Source organism: Octopus bimaculoides, chromosome 4 (genome assembly GCF_046866305.1).
Source record: "Octopus bimaculoides isolate indiv1 chromosome 4, ASM4686630v1, whole genome shotgun sequence".
NCBI classification, from domain to species: domain Eukaryota; kingdom Metazoa; phylum Mollusca; class Cephalopoda; order Octopoda; family Octopodidae; genus Octopus; species Octopus bimaculoides.
In genome coordinates, this window is record NC_142931.1 from 39,384,488 (window position 1) to 39,400,081 (window position 15,594).

The 15,594-nt window shown below is 35.4% G+C and overlaps 1 protein-coding gene across 4 annotated transcripts in view; it reads right to left on the bottom strand.

The window, feature by feature from the left end:
* Positions 1–793: 793 nt before the first annotated feature.
* The window catches only part of LOC106881149 (ATP-dependent zinc metalloprotease YME1L), a 58,810-nt gene continuing 44,009 nt past the window's right edge, over positions 794–15,594 (bottom strand). For all 4 annotated transcript variants that reach the window (XM_089350612.1, XM_014931434.3, XM_014931433.3 and 1 more), the window contains exons 14-20: positions 12,928–12,972; positions 12,455–12,565; positions 11,736–11,887; positions 11,112–11,238; positions 6,007–6,080; positions 2,781–2,903; positions 794–1,308 (exon numbers count right to left, since the gene is read on the bottom strand). In XM_089350612.1, the coding sequence (XP_089206738.1) occupies positions 1,159–1,308; positions 2,781–2,903; positions 6,007–6,080; positions 11,112–11,238; positions 11,736–11,887; positions 12,455–12,565; positions 12,928–12,972 (782 nt within the window). In that variant the 3' untranslated portion in view covers positions 794–1,158. The remainder of the gene's footprint in view (positions 1,309–2,780; positions 2,904–6,006; positions 6,081–11,111; positions 11,239–11,735; positions 11,888–12,454; positions 12,566–12,927; positions 12,973–15,594) is intronic.

The window sequence follows — 15,594 nt, forward strand, 5'->3', positions numbered from 1 at the left end:
TTAGCTGGATATAAAGATTATCTTTTGGCATTAATACTGCTTCTGTCACTCATAACACACACACACATACATATATATATATATATATATATATATATATATATATATATATATATATGTATATATATGTGTGTGTGTGTGTGTCGACTGGGTGAAACCTAATGACATTTGAGGACAAAATTAGGGAGGGGAGTTAATTATTTAATTACTGTAAGGCTTGACGAATTAAACTTTAATATTCAGAGCTGATTCATGCACAACAACGTGGCTCAGCCTGCAATGTAGATATCACAAGCAGATAACATAAAATATTGTTGCTGATTGGGTTTTACAAGTTTATTCTTTTACTAATCCTAATCTACAGATATTCACAAGGTATTTTAAGGATTGAAGCTGCAGTCACATCATTGGCAAATATAATGCACATAATCTGTGGTAGTGCTGAAAAGGACTTTCATCCACTCAAGAGAGGCATGTGTATGAGTGTATGTGCATGCATATATACACACAATACACACACCATGTTTTCAAAGCTGAGTCAACACAAGTCTCTATTCAGAGTTATCCCTTGAATGGAGAATAAGAACAAGAAACTGAATAGTAACTGGTGCAAACTCAACTTTGAACTAATTGATTCTACTCTCCTTTAAAAGATACGTTTTTCATACCAGTGTGAACCCATAACCATGTATATATAACAGACAGATTGAGAGAGAGAGAGAGAGAGAGAGAGAGATAAATGAGATGGTACAGAATATAAAATAAAGCAATATAAATAGACAAAGAAATAGAATATTGTCGAGAAACATTTTAATAAAACAACAACATGCTTTCCCAATATTTCCTGAGTATTATTTAAGGAATCAAACTTGTTGCAGAGCACATTTATTCTGGCACCTATCAACTTAGACCACTTTCTAATATTTTGGTTGGTCAGCCATTCCTTTATATAGGACAATCTTGGCTCATAGATTCTTTTGGTAAGACTACAGAAGAGTCTCCTATAAGACAGAAATTTAGGAGGAAAAATAAGTGAGGAAAACAAGATTGTTGAATTCGAATTAATAATTCTTTGTGTTTGCTATAAAAAAGTACTTTTCTGTTTGGAAGAAATTTTTCTAGCAGTGTAAAGATTATATTAAATGTTTAGCACTAGTGTCAAGAAGTCAGTTTCTGTGGAACTTTGCCATCAACAATTGCTTTGACATCATCTGAGTCTAAAGTTTCATACTTCATAAGGGCTTGAGCGATAGCTTTGTGTTCTGTACTGTGAGTTTTCATGATATGTCGTGCTCGGTCATAAGATTCCTGCCAAGAAAATAATATAATTATACAATAAAATTTTTTAAAATACAGTATTTACATATTCATTTACTACACATACACGTGCATCTATATTCTTAAACTTTGTTTTGACCACTTATACACTTCTCCGTTCATTCTGTCTTGTACTTTCCGTCTTTCTCACTATTTTTTTGTTTTTGGTCATTAGATCTTATATACATACATCAATAACATAGGCTAGTATATTTACAGTAGCACAACATGCTTCTTGGACAGTTAATATGGTTGTTAGTGATATAACAAGGTGTAAATAGAAATTATTTTTGTCACTGATGAACAGTACAACAGTCAAATATGGAAAATATGAGTATCTGACAATTATAGTAAGTAGTCCTCTATGGAGCAGAAATGTAACTCCTCTCAAAGACCCTGGCAAAGAAGATCAATGACTTTGATAGTAGAGTCCTGAGAACCATTGAAAACATCAGATGGTACCATCACGTTTCCAACAAAGAACTGCATGCATCAGCCTGCAGCCTCCCACCTCATAGCTATCTGTTGCATGCGCTGGTACGGACATGTCCTCCATCTGTTAGATCATCCTACCAGGGCTTTACTCTCATATGATACAGTATAGCCTCATGGCAGGCTCTGCATGAAATGGTTAGATGTGATTGGGGAAGATCTCCAGAGGCTCAACTTTGGAGGATACAGAGGAGCTGACACAGGACTACCAGCGACGGAGAGCACTGGTGGGCCAGGTTGGCTCTATGCATGATGAAGTCTCTGGGACCACTAATTTGGATGACCCCCAACGTCATCAAGCAAGCAGTACAACAATCTTTAATTATCATCTAAGAATGACTATTATGTTACAACATGAGAAGTTTTTCTCTTTGACATACACAACAGCAACTAGCATATTTTGCATCTGAACCTGCCAAGATGTATTAAGAATAGATATGTGAATACTGTTCCTGATCTCGCTGTATATGGAGTAAACAATGATTTTATATGATACAACTATTCAATAACTATGTGAAGTTATTTTATAGTTCTATGTTTTAGAAAAAATTTCTTTACATGGTACAACTTTGATAGTCACATGGTAAAATATTTCTGACATGAATACCTCAGACTGAAAATAATTTAACATGGGTATAGTTGAGTATAATGAACCTCATTTTCACTTGTCCTTATCTTATTGATCTCAAAAAGAAGAATGTCAGTCAACATGGCTGGCATTGCATTTCAAATATAAAGGGACATAGCCAAATATTTCAAGGTAATTAAATTTTCTACTCATTCTGCTAGTCACTGTTTAACAAAAACATTTATATATTTCCTAAACTGTAAGCTAAGTTATTTTTTCTTGATACTTAAACCACTATTCTATCCATGAACACAAACAGTATTTTAAAATCATAAGAACAAAATATGAAATAAAACCAAGAAGTTAAAATATGTTTTGTAATTCTGACATATGTCAGTCTTACCTGCAAAATACGTTTAATTTCAATATCCAGCTGTTCTTGCATAGCAGGACTTAATTCATTGACTTTCAGCATAGAAAGGCCACTGTCAAAGGGATCGTTATCATCAAAGACACGAACACCAATCTGAAATTAACAGAATGAAAAATTCCATAACTTAAAAGAATTCAAAATAAATGGGGGGGGGGGGAGTCTGAATATCGCTTCAAGGTGGTTGAATGTTTACCATTTCATTCTTGTGTACATGCATACAGACAAAATAAACACATTGTTTAAAAAATTATTAATGTTTTAGATATATAGCTACAGGGATAGATGTTAAGAAGTTTGCATTGCAATCAAGTGGGTTTGTATTTCATCCCACTGTGTGGCATATTGGCAAGTGTTTTCTACTATAGTATTGATTTAACCACAAACTTGAGTGAAATTTGGTGGTAGGCAATTGCAGGGAAGTTAAAAGATAACACCTCACACAAAAATAAATGGAAAAAAAAAACACTATTCAATGTGAAAAATATGTTTTTCTCCACATTCATATACTACTACTAGAGAGAAGATAGTTACATTCAGAAATTTTTTTTTTAAAAACCCTATTATTTACTCTGCTAAAAAAGCATGGAGTTTTTTTCTTTAGGTTGTAGTTTAATTTTCTTCATGAACAAACAATATCTGTCCCATTTCTCTTTCTCTCCAGGTGTATGTACATATATACTGGGTCATCCCATAAATAATGTGGCTTTTTCAATTGCATGAACTAAAAGTCGGAGGGGGATGGGATAAACTACCTGCATCAACTTGTTATAAAAGCAGGTAGCAATTTTACCTTTCGTAGTGCAAGTTTTGAAGAGTGCAGTTCAATTTTAACTGATATTTTTTCAAAGCTATAATGGAAGTGACAAGTATTCAGCATATTTTGCTTTATGAGTTCAATAAAAGCAATAACGCAACAGAAAAGTGTTGGGGAAAGTACATGGGGACCAGACAACAAGCGTAAGCCAATGTCAACAGTGGTTCCAGAAATTTCAAACTGGAAACTACAGCCTAGAAGACAAGCCTTGTCCTGGAAGATCTGTAGAGCTTGATGAGGATGTCCTGCAAACCACGATGGAACAAAATTCCATCATAACTGTTGAGGAACTAGCAGAGAAGCTTGGATTTAGTCATTCAACCATTCATTAACACCTGTGTACCATCAGAAAAGTTAGCAAATTGAGTCAATGGGTTCCTCACAAACTTTCTGAGTTTAATCACATGCAGAGAGTGAATGTGTGCTTTTCTTTGGTGTTACGTCTAATGAATGAACCTTTTTTTGGACTGCATAGTAACTGGTTATGAGAAATGGGTTCTCTATAAGACAGTGGGTAGAGAAAGGAGAAACACTAGCACCCCAGGTTAAAGCAAGTCTTCACCCACGTAAGGTGTTGTTATCTGTTTGGTAGGATATGAAAGGTTTAGTCCACCTTGAACTTTTAAACGCAAACCAAATGATAACAATGTGAGCAGCTTGAGCGACTTAAGTCAGCACCAGAAGAAAAATGACTCTTTGGTTTCAAGATGAAAAGTTTTCTTCTATCAGGATAATGCTTGGCCACATACAGCGAGGAGAACATTCGCTGGACATTGCCCCATCTGATTATCATTTATTCCACAGTCTTCAAAATCATTTAGATGGAAAAAAAATGAATTCTGTAGACGAGGTCAGAACAGTAGTGGAGGGGTATTTTTTGTCACAGACAAGTGAATTTTGAAAGAGGGGCCTTGCAAGTCTACCAGACAGATGGAAAAGCATTGTAGAAAATGAAGGAGAGTACATTTTAGATTAAAAAAGAACTTTATGTTAATTTTGAAAAATAAAAGTAGCATAAAAAAAACTTTATTTATGGGATGACCCAATATATATATTGCCAGGTGGATGACATAATTGGAGAGCATTGGACAAAATATCTTGCGATATTTGGTTATCACGTTTATTTATGCCATTTATCTAGGTAAATGCCGTTTTTCAGGAGTGCTGAGACTGGTGAGATGATGGGAGGAATTTATCCTCAAACTAAAGACTTGGCCTGAATGCTTACAACCAGGGTGAACTTCACTGAAAGCGGACAATGACCAGCTGGTGGTGTTAAACTGAGTAATGAATCAAGTCAACTATTCAAGAACTCAAAACAAAATGAACTGGAATAAATAGCACCGATCCACCAACCTAAATTGGTACTTTGGTTTTATTGACTTTAAAAAGATGAAAGCAAAAATGACAATGGTGTAATTTGAGCAGAGAGAGAGCCACAGTAAATTCCACTATGGCATTTTAAACTATGTTCTAATATTTCTGTCAATTTGCTACCAATGTCCCAAAGTTTGATTATTGCTCAAGTCCATTTTGTCTTTCACTCTTCAGGGTTAGAAAAATAAATACTAAGGGTAGGGTTTGATGTAATTACTATCACTTAGAAAATGGTGTTCCAGCATGGCCACAGTTGGATGAACAAAACCAATCGAATACTTTTACCCTATAATCCTATTTTAATCATCATTAGGATCATGATATGCTTAAGAATATAGACAGAGAATATACAGTGGCAAGGAACAAGTATAATTGGAACAAAGATTTATTTGTTACATCAGTATGATACCTGCACCATACTTGGGTATATTCCAAAAGCTTCATTCTACAACAAGGCTATCCATTTTAGACATAAATATACTTTAGTGTAGTAAAACAAAATAAGCTATGCATGATTGGAGAAATTGCAACTGACACTAGTTTAGTGCCATGGCTACACAGACGTAAAAACATAATACAATATTGGACAAAACTTTCAGGACATCCCCTAGTATCATTAATGCTGCAAGGCACTGTTTGAAAGAACAACATTATCAGAAGGTTCCAAAATCATTATGGTCTCCAGTTTACAACTGACTTAATTTCTTTTAGTGCCATGTTCCGCTGGACTGGCTCCCATGCAGGTGGCACATAAAAAACACCTCTTTGAGCGTGGCCGTTGCCAGTACCGTGTGACTGGCCCTCGTGCCGGTGGCACATAAAAGCACCCACTACACTCTTGGAGTAATTGGCGTTAGGAAGGGCATCCAGCTGTAGAAACTCTGCCAGATCAGATTGGAGCCTGGCTTGCCAGTCCTCAGTCAAATCATCCAACCCATGCTATCATGGAAAGCGGATGTTAAATGACGATGATGATGATAATTATAAAATGAAAGTAAGTAATACCTTTTCAGACATTCCAAACTTTTTTACCATAGCTTCTGCAATAGCTGTGGCTTGCTGAAAATCTGACCCGGCACCTGAAAATTGATGGAAATGTCAGTTCATGAAATGGCATCATGTAAATAACATGTAATTCACTGAATATAAATCATCATAAAGTATTTTTGAGGATAAATTGTAAAAATACTTTTGATAGAGTGATTATCAAGAAGGACTATCCTAAATTAGTGAGAAGTGAAACATTGTAATAGAATTAACAGAAATGCTTTAGTGTCAAAGGTAACAAAATTTGACAGGCCAATTATATCAAACAAACATGATTAGAGTGAAAAGCTGATGAAAATCATGTTAAAGAATAAGAGTTACTACTTAATAATTTAGGAATACAGAATAGCTTATGTAAATCATAACTTACAAACTATGAAACATAAGTACAATACAAATGAAAAAAATGTAAATGTTTTTGCAGTTCAATAAATAAATTTTTAAGAGTCGTTACACAACTCAGGGTATGGAAGTTTTACCCAGTTTTGTAGAGGTCTAAACTACCAAAACTCAGTAAAATCGTGCTATAGCTGCAGTATTATATACTTTGTGTTGCATATTTATGAAATTCTCGAAAATGTCAATTTTTCGAAAAGCTACAATGTAAATCTCTAAGGTATTTCATCTGTTTTCTTATACTTAACCTTTAAAGAAGATATTTTGCTCTTTATCTTTGCCTCAGTTGGATTTGTGGATATATCATCGTGTGGAGGATGTCTTTGTTGGAACAATTCCCATGCCCTGCGTGGTATAATATTAGGATCTTCCTGAAATATTTCCAGCATTGTTGACTTGAATGGCTCATGAATTCCATGGCTAGCATTATACAATGTTGATTGTCCTTTTGTTTTGTTTGCCATCATGGATGAAATAACAGTTCAAATTTCTGTTTTCGATGGTTAATCCAAATGCCCAGGATGTTTACGTTAAAGTTCCACTAACATTTTACCTGGACCTCATTTCATAGCTTTGTTTTCAATACCCAAATTAAACATATCAATAATTTCTTGTTTAAATGGATCCACATACTTTTGACCATACTTATTACCATGCTTTCTTGTTCTTGCCCATCTGGTTTCAAATCCACAACACTCATTATTATTATGCTGGATTGCTTCATGAATGGGATCAAACATCTTAAGTTCTTCAACATTTGAACTAATATTAATCACCTCAAATTGATGCTGTACATGTATATCTTTAGCATAAACAATAGCATGACTGATTAAATCTTGTTGTCCTACGGCTCCCTTGCAATTATGAATTTCCATTTTGTAGGCAGTTGCAAATTCCCTATGACATAAATTACATTGAAGAGGATTTTCATCGTCTGATTCCATATCTAAATCATTAATATTTGATGCTACAGCAAGTCCAATACAATGCTTCTCTGGGATATTCCCCTCAACACCATAAACAATACATTCTGTTAAGCTGCCTCTACCTTTCTCTATAAGACCAATATCTTCAACAGTGTCTGTATCAAATATTTCATTTTCATTGGAAGCACAATCCTCATCGAATTTGCTTTCACAATTTCCTTCATTTACGTCATTCGTAGTGCCAATGATAAGGTTGTATGTTGCTGTCAATGGTAAGTTCGAATTTTCATAAAGTGAAGTGGGATTTCTTGTCAAATCAAACTGTACTTCCATATGATCACCTATGTTTTGTAATTTTCCAATTATCTTAGTTTTCCTGTTCAAACTGTTCAACAGCAGGCCTATTAATACCAACCAATGCTGTCACTGTATTACTTACACTGCCATTAGCATTTAAAGCATCAACTAATTCAACAGGAGTTATAACATCTGAACCCATATTACAATGCATATACACATGCCTCATAGCTGTAGCAAAATGAGCGTCGATACTGCCTTTAACATCTTGTACACCAGTGTGTATAAAAGTACAAAGTTTAAGGTTGTATCTACCTGCAATTTTATATAATGTAAACAATAAGTTTCTCTTCTTATAACATCTTGCGTTGTCAGATTGTACATAAAGATTTCAAATGTATAGAAATTTGGTTGATATTTATCTACATACTCCATCAAAATAGGACATAACAGCCACATAGTCTTGCTTACTACCCCCAGTAGAAATGTGATCGAAATGATATGATAATCCTTTAAATTTTCAGTATTACGCCGTTCTTCATTGATGTATCTTGTATACATCATGGTTCCATGCCACGATGACCCTTTCTTACCGTAAAAATCTGTAGTTTTTTCCCTATAGTATATAGCTTCGAATTTCATTTTGAAATCCATAACAACCATAGCATCTTCTAAACGTAAATTGAACATTATTTCATCAATCCTATTGCATTGATTAAGTACTCTCACATGATGACCAAATAAAAGATGCAATGTTTCCATAGCATCATTCAAAAGAATTATATGTTCTGGGCTCACATGCCATTTAATGTATTGTATTACATACTTGGAGAAGCAACAAACACCACAGTGTTTCATTTCCGCTCCAGAGATGGATAAAGAAAACTCTTTATCAGTGACACTACATGTAGAAATGTGTCCCTCATAGGTTGTCTTAATGTAAGCTTCTAAACCGTTAACAACAGCATTCAAAGATTCTGATTCGGCACTGGTAGCAACAACAGTCTTCAAACGTGCAAAATTATCATACAGTAATACTCTCATACATAATTGACTGCTTGTTTAATTGTTTGATCCTTGGTAGTTAACGTTTTGACTATCTTCTGGAATGATGTAGAGCCTAATTGTTTATTTGAGGTATGGTTTTTTTGTAATCACGTAGCATTATAGTTGTATTCTTTCCCTAATCAGCTTGGGGAAATGTATTTCTTCACCATTAATCGTAAATGTTTTGGTACTCCATGAGATTCGGCATACATTAGCATCCGACAAAACAAACTCCTCTGCAGCTTCCATTTGATCATGATCGTATCGTATAATTGATCTATTGGAAGGTGTAAGCTGCTTTCCACTGGCATATGTTTATACTTTCGTCGTAATGAAGCTACTTTCTTCATACCAATACCAAAATGATCTTTCAAAACATTTGAAACTAAGGATACTGCTAATGGAGCTGTAACAGCATCAGCTTGTACATTTTTTGGCAATGCATCTTGTACTTTAATGATATTTTCTGCTAATTTGCCTTCATTGATGACACCTTCTTCATTTTTAACAACCTCTTTCATAAGGCCTTCAGCATCATACAGACTAATGATAGAGCATACTTTTTCATTATGGTACTAGTTAGTTTCACTAGTCGTTTTTTAGCTGCCTCGTCAAAGTCTTCCATTCGGGTACTTTCACGTTTAGCTTTTCCCGGTAATGATGATGATGATTTTAAACCAAATGCTTCATACAATGCCCCCACTGTTGAAACAATTCGTGACGGATCGCTAACTTCTGGTTCAGAATCCTTTTGTTCCGTATATACACTATGTTTTCTTGTATTCATATTTGTTTTATGTGTGCTGACATCTCCCATAAGTCGTATTCTCTTTGTGGCACATGTGTTTACATTTTCGTTGCGTTTATTATCTCCATGACATGTACATCCACATCTGTAACATCCTTGACAACTAATACATCTATCTTCTTTGCAAGTACATGATAATTCAGACATAACTGCCGACTGGGTGAAGCAAAATCAAAATCAAAATCAAAATCTGGACTACCTGTGTGGGTTTTTTTTTATCTATTAATTTTAACCAATCAAATTGCCCTGTTTATTATTCAGTTTGTGATAATTCAGTATTTTAAAGTTCTACAAAAAGTTAATACTCTGACCCACGAAGCAACTCTTAAGAAAATTTCAAAAACAAATAAATGAATATTCTTGAGATATATCTCAACAAAAAACTTTAATCTGTTGTAACTTCTGTTAATAGAAATGACTGTTTCAAAACTGATTAGGATAGAAAGAGAATAAATGTACAAAGGAATTAGGATAATAAAAGTGAATATGAACAAGTATGAGTGACAGTACCAAGCCATGAAGTAATTATTGTCACAGCAAATAGAGTAAGGAATACAAGTATGCTTGAAAAAACCAGGTTGAACAAATTTAGTAATATTTAGATACATATTATATAAATGTGTGTGTGTGTTATGCTGAAATGATTACAATAGGAACTGGACCACAAACTTAGAAGAGAACAAGCAGGTTTTCGAAAAGGAAGATCATGCAATATTCACATTAAGGAAACATCATTGAGCAATCACTAGAACATAGAACCCCAGGAGCAATAAATTATGTTGACTTAAAAAAGAAAAAAAAAACCTTTGACAGCATACACTGCTAGTCACTTTGGAAGATCCTTCAGATCTATGGTGTCCCTGATTGCTATATCAAAATCTGTAAGTCACTTTATGAAGACTCAAGTTGTTGTACAAAAGCAGAATTGGAATTTACTGAGTTTTTTTCAATTCTATCAGGAGTGTAACAAAGATGCATCCTGTCCCCATTCTTTTTCTTGATAATCTTGGACTACATTCTATGGTCCTTGGATACATGTAGATATGGCTGAAAATGGGGAAGAAGGAAACTGGCAGATTTAGACTTTGCTGATGACTTAGCCCTTCTTGCCAACAACTGCACAGAAACACACACTATGACAAATGCTCTAGATGAAACAGCTGGAAAATCCACTTGAGGGTAAATATATCAAAAACAAAAATACAGAAAGTTGCCTGCAGTGAAATACATGAAGTCTTAATCAATGGGGAAAAGATAGAAGAGGTTCAACGCTTCACATATCTTTGTAGCATTCAGGCAGCAGATGGCAATGCTGAAACTGACACAAAACAAAGGACAACCAAAGGCGCAGGAGTATCAAACAAGCTCCAATTGCTATGTCAATCAAAGAGGCTCATGTCACAAACCAAATTAAGGTTATTCTGGTCAATTGTTGTCTCAACATGTATGCTGCTGATACATGGATGAGTATCACTGGAATTATCAACACTTCATATACAAATGTCTCAAGCTAACAAATAAATTAGATGTGAATGAAATATATATGTCTAAAGCATAAATTGTGATGAAAGAACACCAAAAATGTTTACCTGTTGTAATTTTCTCACCACCATAGATAACTTCTTCAGCAACACGACCTCCCATACAAACATCAATTTCTGCTAACAACTGAGCTTTTGTTTTATTAAAGATTTCTTTCTCAGCAATATATGATGTCTGTTATAAAAAGAATAGAAATAGAAATTGTCTAGCATTCAGATTTAATATGTCTAATTTAGCAATTGAGTTAATGCACAGCACAAACATTTGATTACTATAAACAAATCATCTGTGTAGGTTGTTCAGTAAGGAATTGCAGAATTTTCATCTGTCATCTATGATAGAAAAATCCACCATACATTCCAAAACACAAATAAACAAAAATATTATTTTTTATAATTCAACTGCTAATAAATAAACAGGAACACAAAAGAGCCAGCAAGAGAGCCACGGTGGGCACTCAGTTTGTTAGTATCACACAAGGAGGATACAGCGGATAGTATACTTTTAGTTATCTAATGTGTGAAAGAAAGATGGGATGGTCAGACATAGAATGCATTTGATTATTTGGTTGACCACAATAACAACAGCAAGAAAAATAAACATTAAATTCAAAGTCTTTATAACATTTTAAAATAACACTAAGTAGGAAAAAGAAAATTTGTAATACTTACATGTCCCAAAGACATACCCCGAGGAATTATAGTGACTTTGTGTAAAGGAGTAGCATCTGAAGTAAAATATGCAACAATCGTGTGACCAGCTTCATGGTAAGCTGTTAACCAGTTTACTTCTTCGTCAGGGATTCGGGACTTCTTAGCAGGACCTTAAAATAGAGTTTGAATTTTGTTGAAAACTCAGTGTTATATGTTATATTTGTTTCTTATTTAGATATAAACACATATTGTTTTAGAGTTCTAGGAAGTGAAATGTCCAAATTGTGAACTAATAATGATACAATACACATTGTCTAAGAGAGAAAGAAGGAAAGACATAGATAGACTGGTCATTGATGACCTGGCATGAAGCTAAATAATACCAGTAACATAAATTTGACTGGAAAAGTAGGAGTACAACTATTTTCTTCCAAAGTAAACATCTTGTAGAATTTTGGGGGATAAAAGCATTAATTATTACATGTATTTTATGTAACCCTCTTACATTTCAGTTTTGCTTCATTGTCAGAACATTTAACTCTCCATTATCAAATTACTATTAAGCAGGGAATACAACATGTTGTCAGTAGGGTTTAGAAAAGATTGAGCTTTGTCATTCTAATTTGCATTTGATACACTTCATCAAAGCAAAGTCTTCAGTGGTGTCCTAATAACAGCAAGATTCACACAAACTTCCAAACTCTCCTGCACACATGCTAATGTAAATAGTTGCTTACCCATGAGTACTTTGTCACGTGCAAATTCCATATGTTCCATACTAACATTTGAAGCTCCATCCATAGCAGCTTTCAATGCAGCTTGGTTAACTAAATTTTCTAAATCAGCGCCTTTGAATAAGAAGGAAAAGAAAACAGTAATTTATGATATGATATAAACATTCATGGAGAATAGATATTTAATTTTCAAGTGAAAGTAATACTTCTTGTAGTTGAATTGATATGTATATATTTATGTGTGTGTGTCTGTGTTTGTTCCCATCATTTCTTGACAACCAATGTTGGTGTATTTACGTCCCTGTAACTTAGTGTTCAGCAAAAGAGATCGAGAGAATAAGTACTAGGCTTACAAAGAATAAGTCCTGGAGTCAATTTGCTCAACTAAAACCCTTCAATGTGGTGCTCCAGCATAGCTGCAGTCAAATGACTGAAACAAGTAAAAGAACAAAATAATATGATAGTTATTATCTTACCAGTAAAACCTGTGGTTCCTTTAGCCAACAGATCAACATCGAGGTCTAAATAATAAGAAAATAAAAAAGGCATTTAATGGAAAAATATTACTTATATTTGTAAAACACAATAACTAACTGGCAAACCTAACATTGTTATTATATATTGTAAAAACTGTATTATTAAATTTTACTTTGTAGTTTCAGTATCAAACAATAGTATTGAGAAGAGAGATCAGTAAATGTAGATAAATAATCATTGTTCTTGTTTAATCTCAGGTCAGCTCTGATTAAAAGGTATTTCAGTTACTATAATCCCAACACTTTTGGGGGCAGGGCAGAATGGGAATGGCATGTGTATCAAGGACTGCATAATGTAATATATCCTTCAGGTGTGGAAGCAAGGTTTAGAATCGAAGGGCCTTAGAGTCAATATTGCAAAAACCAAAGTCCTAGTAAGTAGGAAGGCGAACAGATCACAAACACCTTCAGGTAGATGGCCCTGCTCAATCTGTAGAAAAGGTGCTGGTAGAAACTCCATAAGATGTACTCAGTGTAAGCTATGGACGCATAAGAGGTGCAGCAACATCAAAGGAAGGTTAACCGGGATGATAGCTTTTGCGTGCAGCAGATGCACAGGGGTAATAAACACCGAAGATGGTTCAGAAAACAGATTCCATCACATGCTAGGGGGAGAAACTAGAAGTAGTTGATAGCTTTCGCTACCCAGGTGAGCAAGTCTGTAGTAGAGGTGGATGCTCTGAGAGCATTGCCACTAGAATAAGAATAGCCTGGGCAAAGTTCAGAAAGCTCCTACCTCTGCTGGTGACAAAAGGCCTCTTGCTCAGAGTGAAAAGCAGACTGTATGATGCATGTGTGTGAACTGCCATGCTACACAGCAGTGAAACATGGGCCATGACTGTTGAGAACATATGTAGGCTTGAAAGAAATGAAGCTGGTATGATCTGCTGGATGTGTAATGTCAGTGTGCAGACAACAGAGTGTAACGCCCCGAGAGAAATGTTGGACATAAGAAGCATCAGATGTGGTGTGCAAGAGAGACGACTGCGCTGGTATGGTCATGTGCTGTGTATGGATGAGGAGAGCTGTGTGAAGAAGTGTCACTCCCCAACAGTGGAAAGAACCTGTGGAAGGACCCAGGAGAACATGGGATGAGGTGGTGAAGCACGACCTCTGAACGTTGGGCCTCATAGAGGCAATGACAAGAGACTGAGACCTCTGGAGATACACTGTGACTGAGAAGACCCGGCAAGTAAAGCGAGATCACAGCCGTAGCCTATACCAGTGTCACATAACCAGCTCATTTAAAAAGTAAGTTTAAATCGTCGAGCGACACTCTGTGCTTGAGGAGACCTACAGAGTCAAGTAAAATCAATATCACCATCAGAATCTCAATCAAAATGGAAATTGTAGTTGTGGCCAATGCCAGTGCCGCCTGACTGGCTCCCATACTGGTGACATGCAATAAGCACCATCCATGCATGGGTTGATGCCAGTGCTGCTTGACTGGCTCCCCATGTTGGTGGCATATAAAAAGCACCATCCGAATGTGGCTCTTGTGCCGGTGGCACATAAAAAGCACCCACTACACTCTTGGAGTGGTTGGTGTTAGGAAGGCATCCAGCTGTAGAAACTTTGCCAGATCAGATTGGAGCCTGGTGCAGCCTTCTGGCAGTGAAACCATCCAACCCTTGCCAGCATGGAAAATGGACGTTAAACAATGATGATGATGATCCTTCCCTTTTCAAAATGGTAGAATGTAATGTAATTTGAGTGAATTTAGTCTGCTATTTCCTAGAGGTCAAGTAACCATGCAGAAGCTCCCTTGGTGGCTTGAACACAGGCATAACTGTGTGGCTCAGAAGTTTGCTTTGCAACTGCATTGTTTCACAAATACATGGTACCATGGGCAAGTCAACTGATGTTTTGTGAATGAAACTTGTTTGGCAGAAGCCTGTTGGAGGGACAGTTCTTGTTCATGGGTGTCTCTAATGGAATCCACTATATTACAGGCATTCAGGCCAGATGTCCAACCTGAGGATAACTTCCTCTCAGTCACAGATATTTTCTTTATTTAATGACTAAGTTGAAATGTCAGTGTTTGTTGTTGTGTTAAACAAAGTGAAAACAGTATGAATAAGCTGCAAGCTTCTTTAATATTAAAAATATCTTTATTCCTTTATCTGTTACCAACATCTAACCTCTATGCAGTTGTCTGATCTAATAGAAATAGCAGCCAAATAACCTTTAAATTTCACACTACCAGCTTAAAAAGACGTTTTGAATAATATGGTGCTGGATGTATTTGAATATAAGATAAGACAGTCATAGCTGGAGTGCTCATGATCATAGGCCTGTGTAATCAGAGCTGAACAGGAGTTAAAAGAAATAAAACTGAAAGTTAAATAAGATACTGTGACTGAGAAGTAGTTGGACCACTAACCATAAAGTTCATCACTTCAGACTTGCTAACAACTACTGAATTATTTTCCAAGGTAAAGTATTAACTCTGCTCATCTGGCTAACAATTATCCCCATTTCTAGTTTACAGTCGAGCTGTTAGCAGTAAAATGGAGATTCAGTTGCTTAAAATCCCAAATTAAAATCCTGCTCATAAATTTAATGCGTCAGCATACCGATAACTGTACTGTCTTAATAATGAAGGAA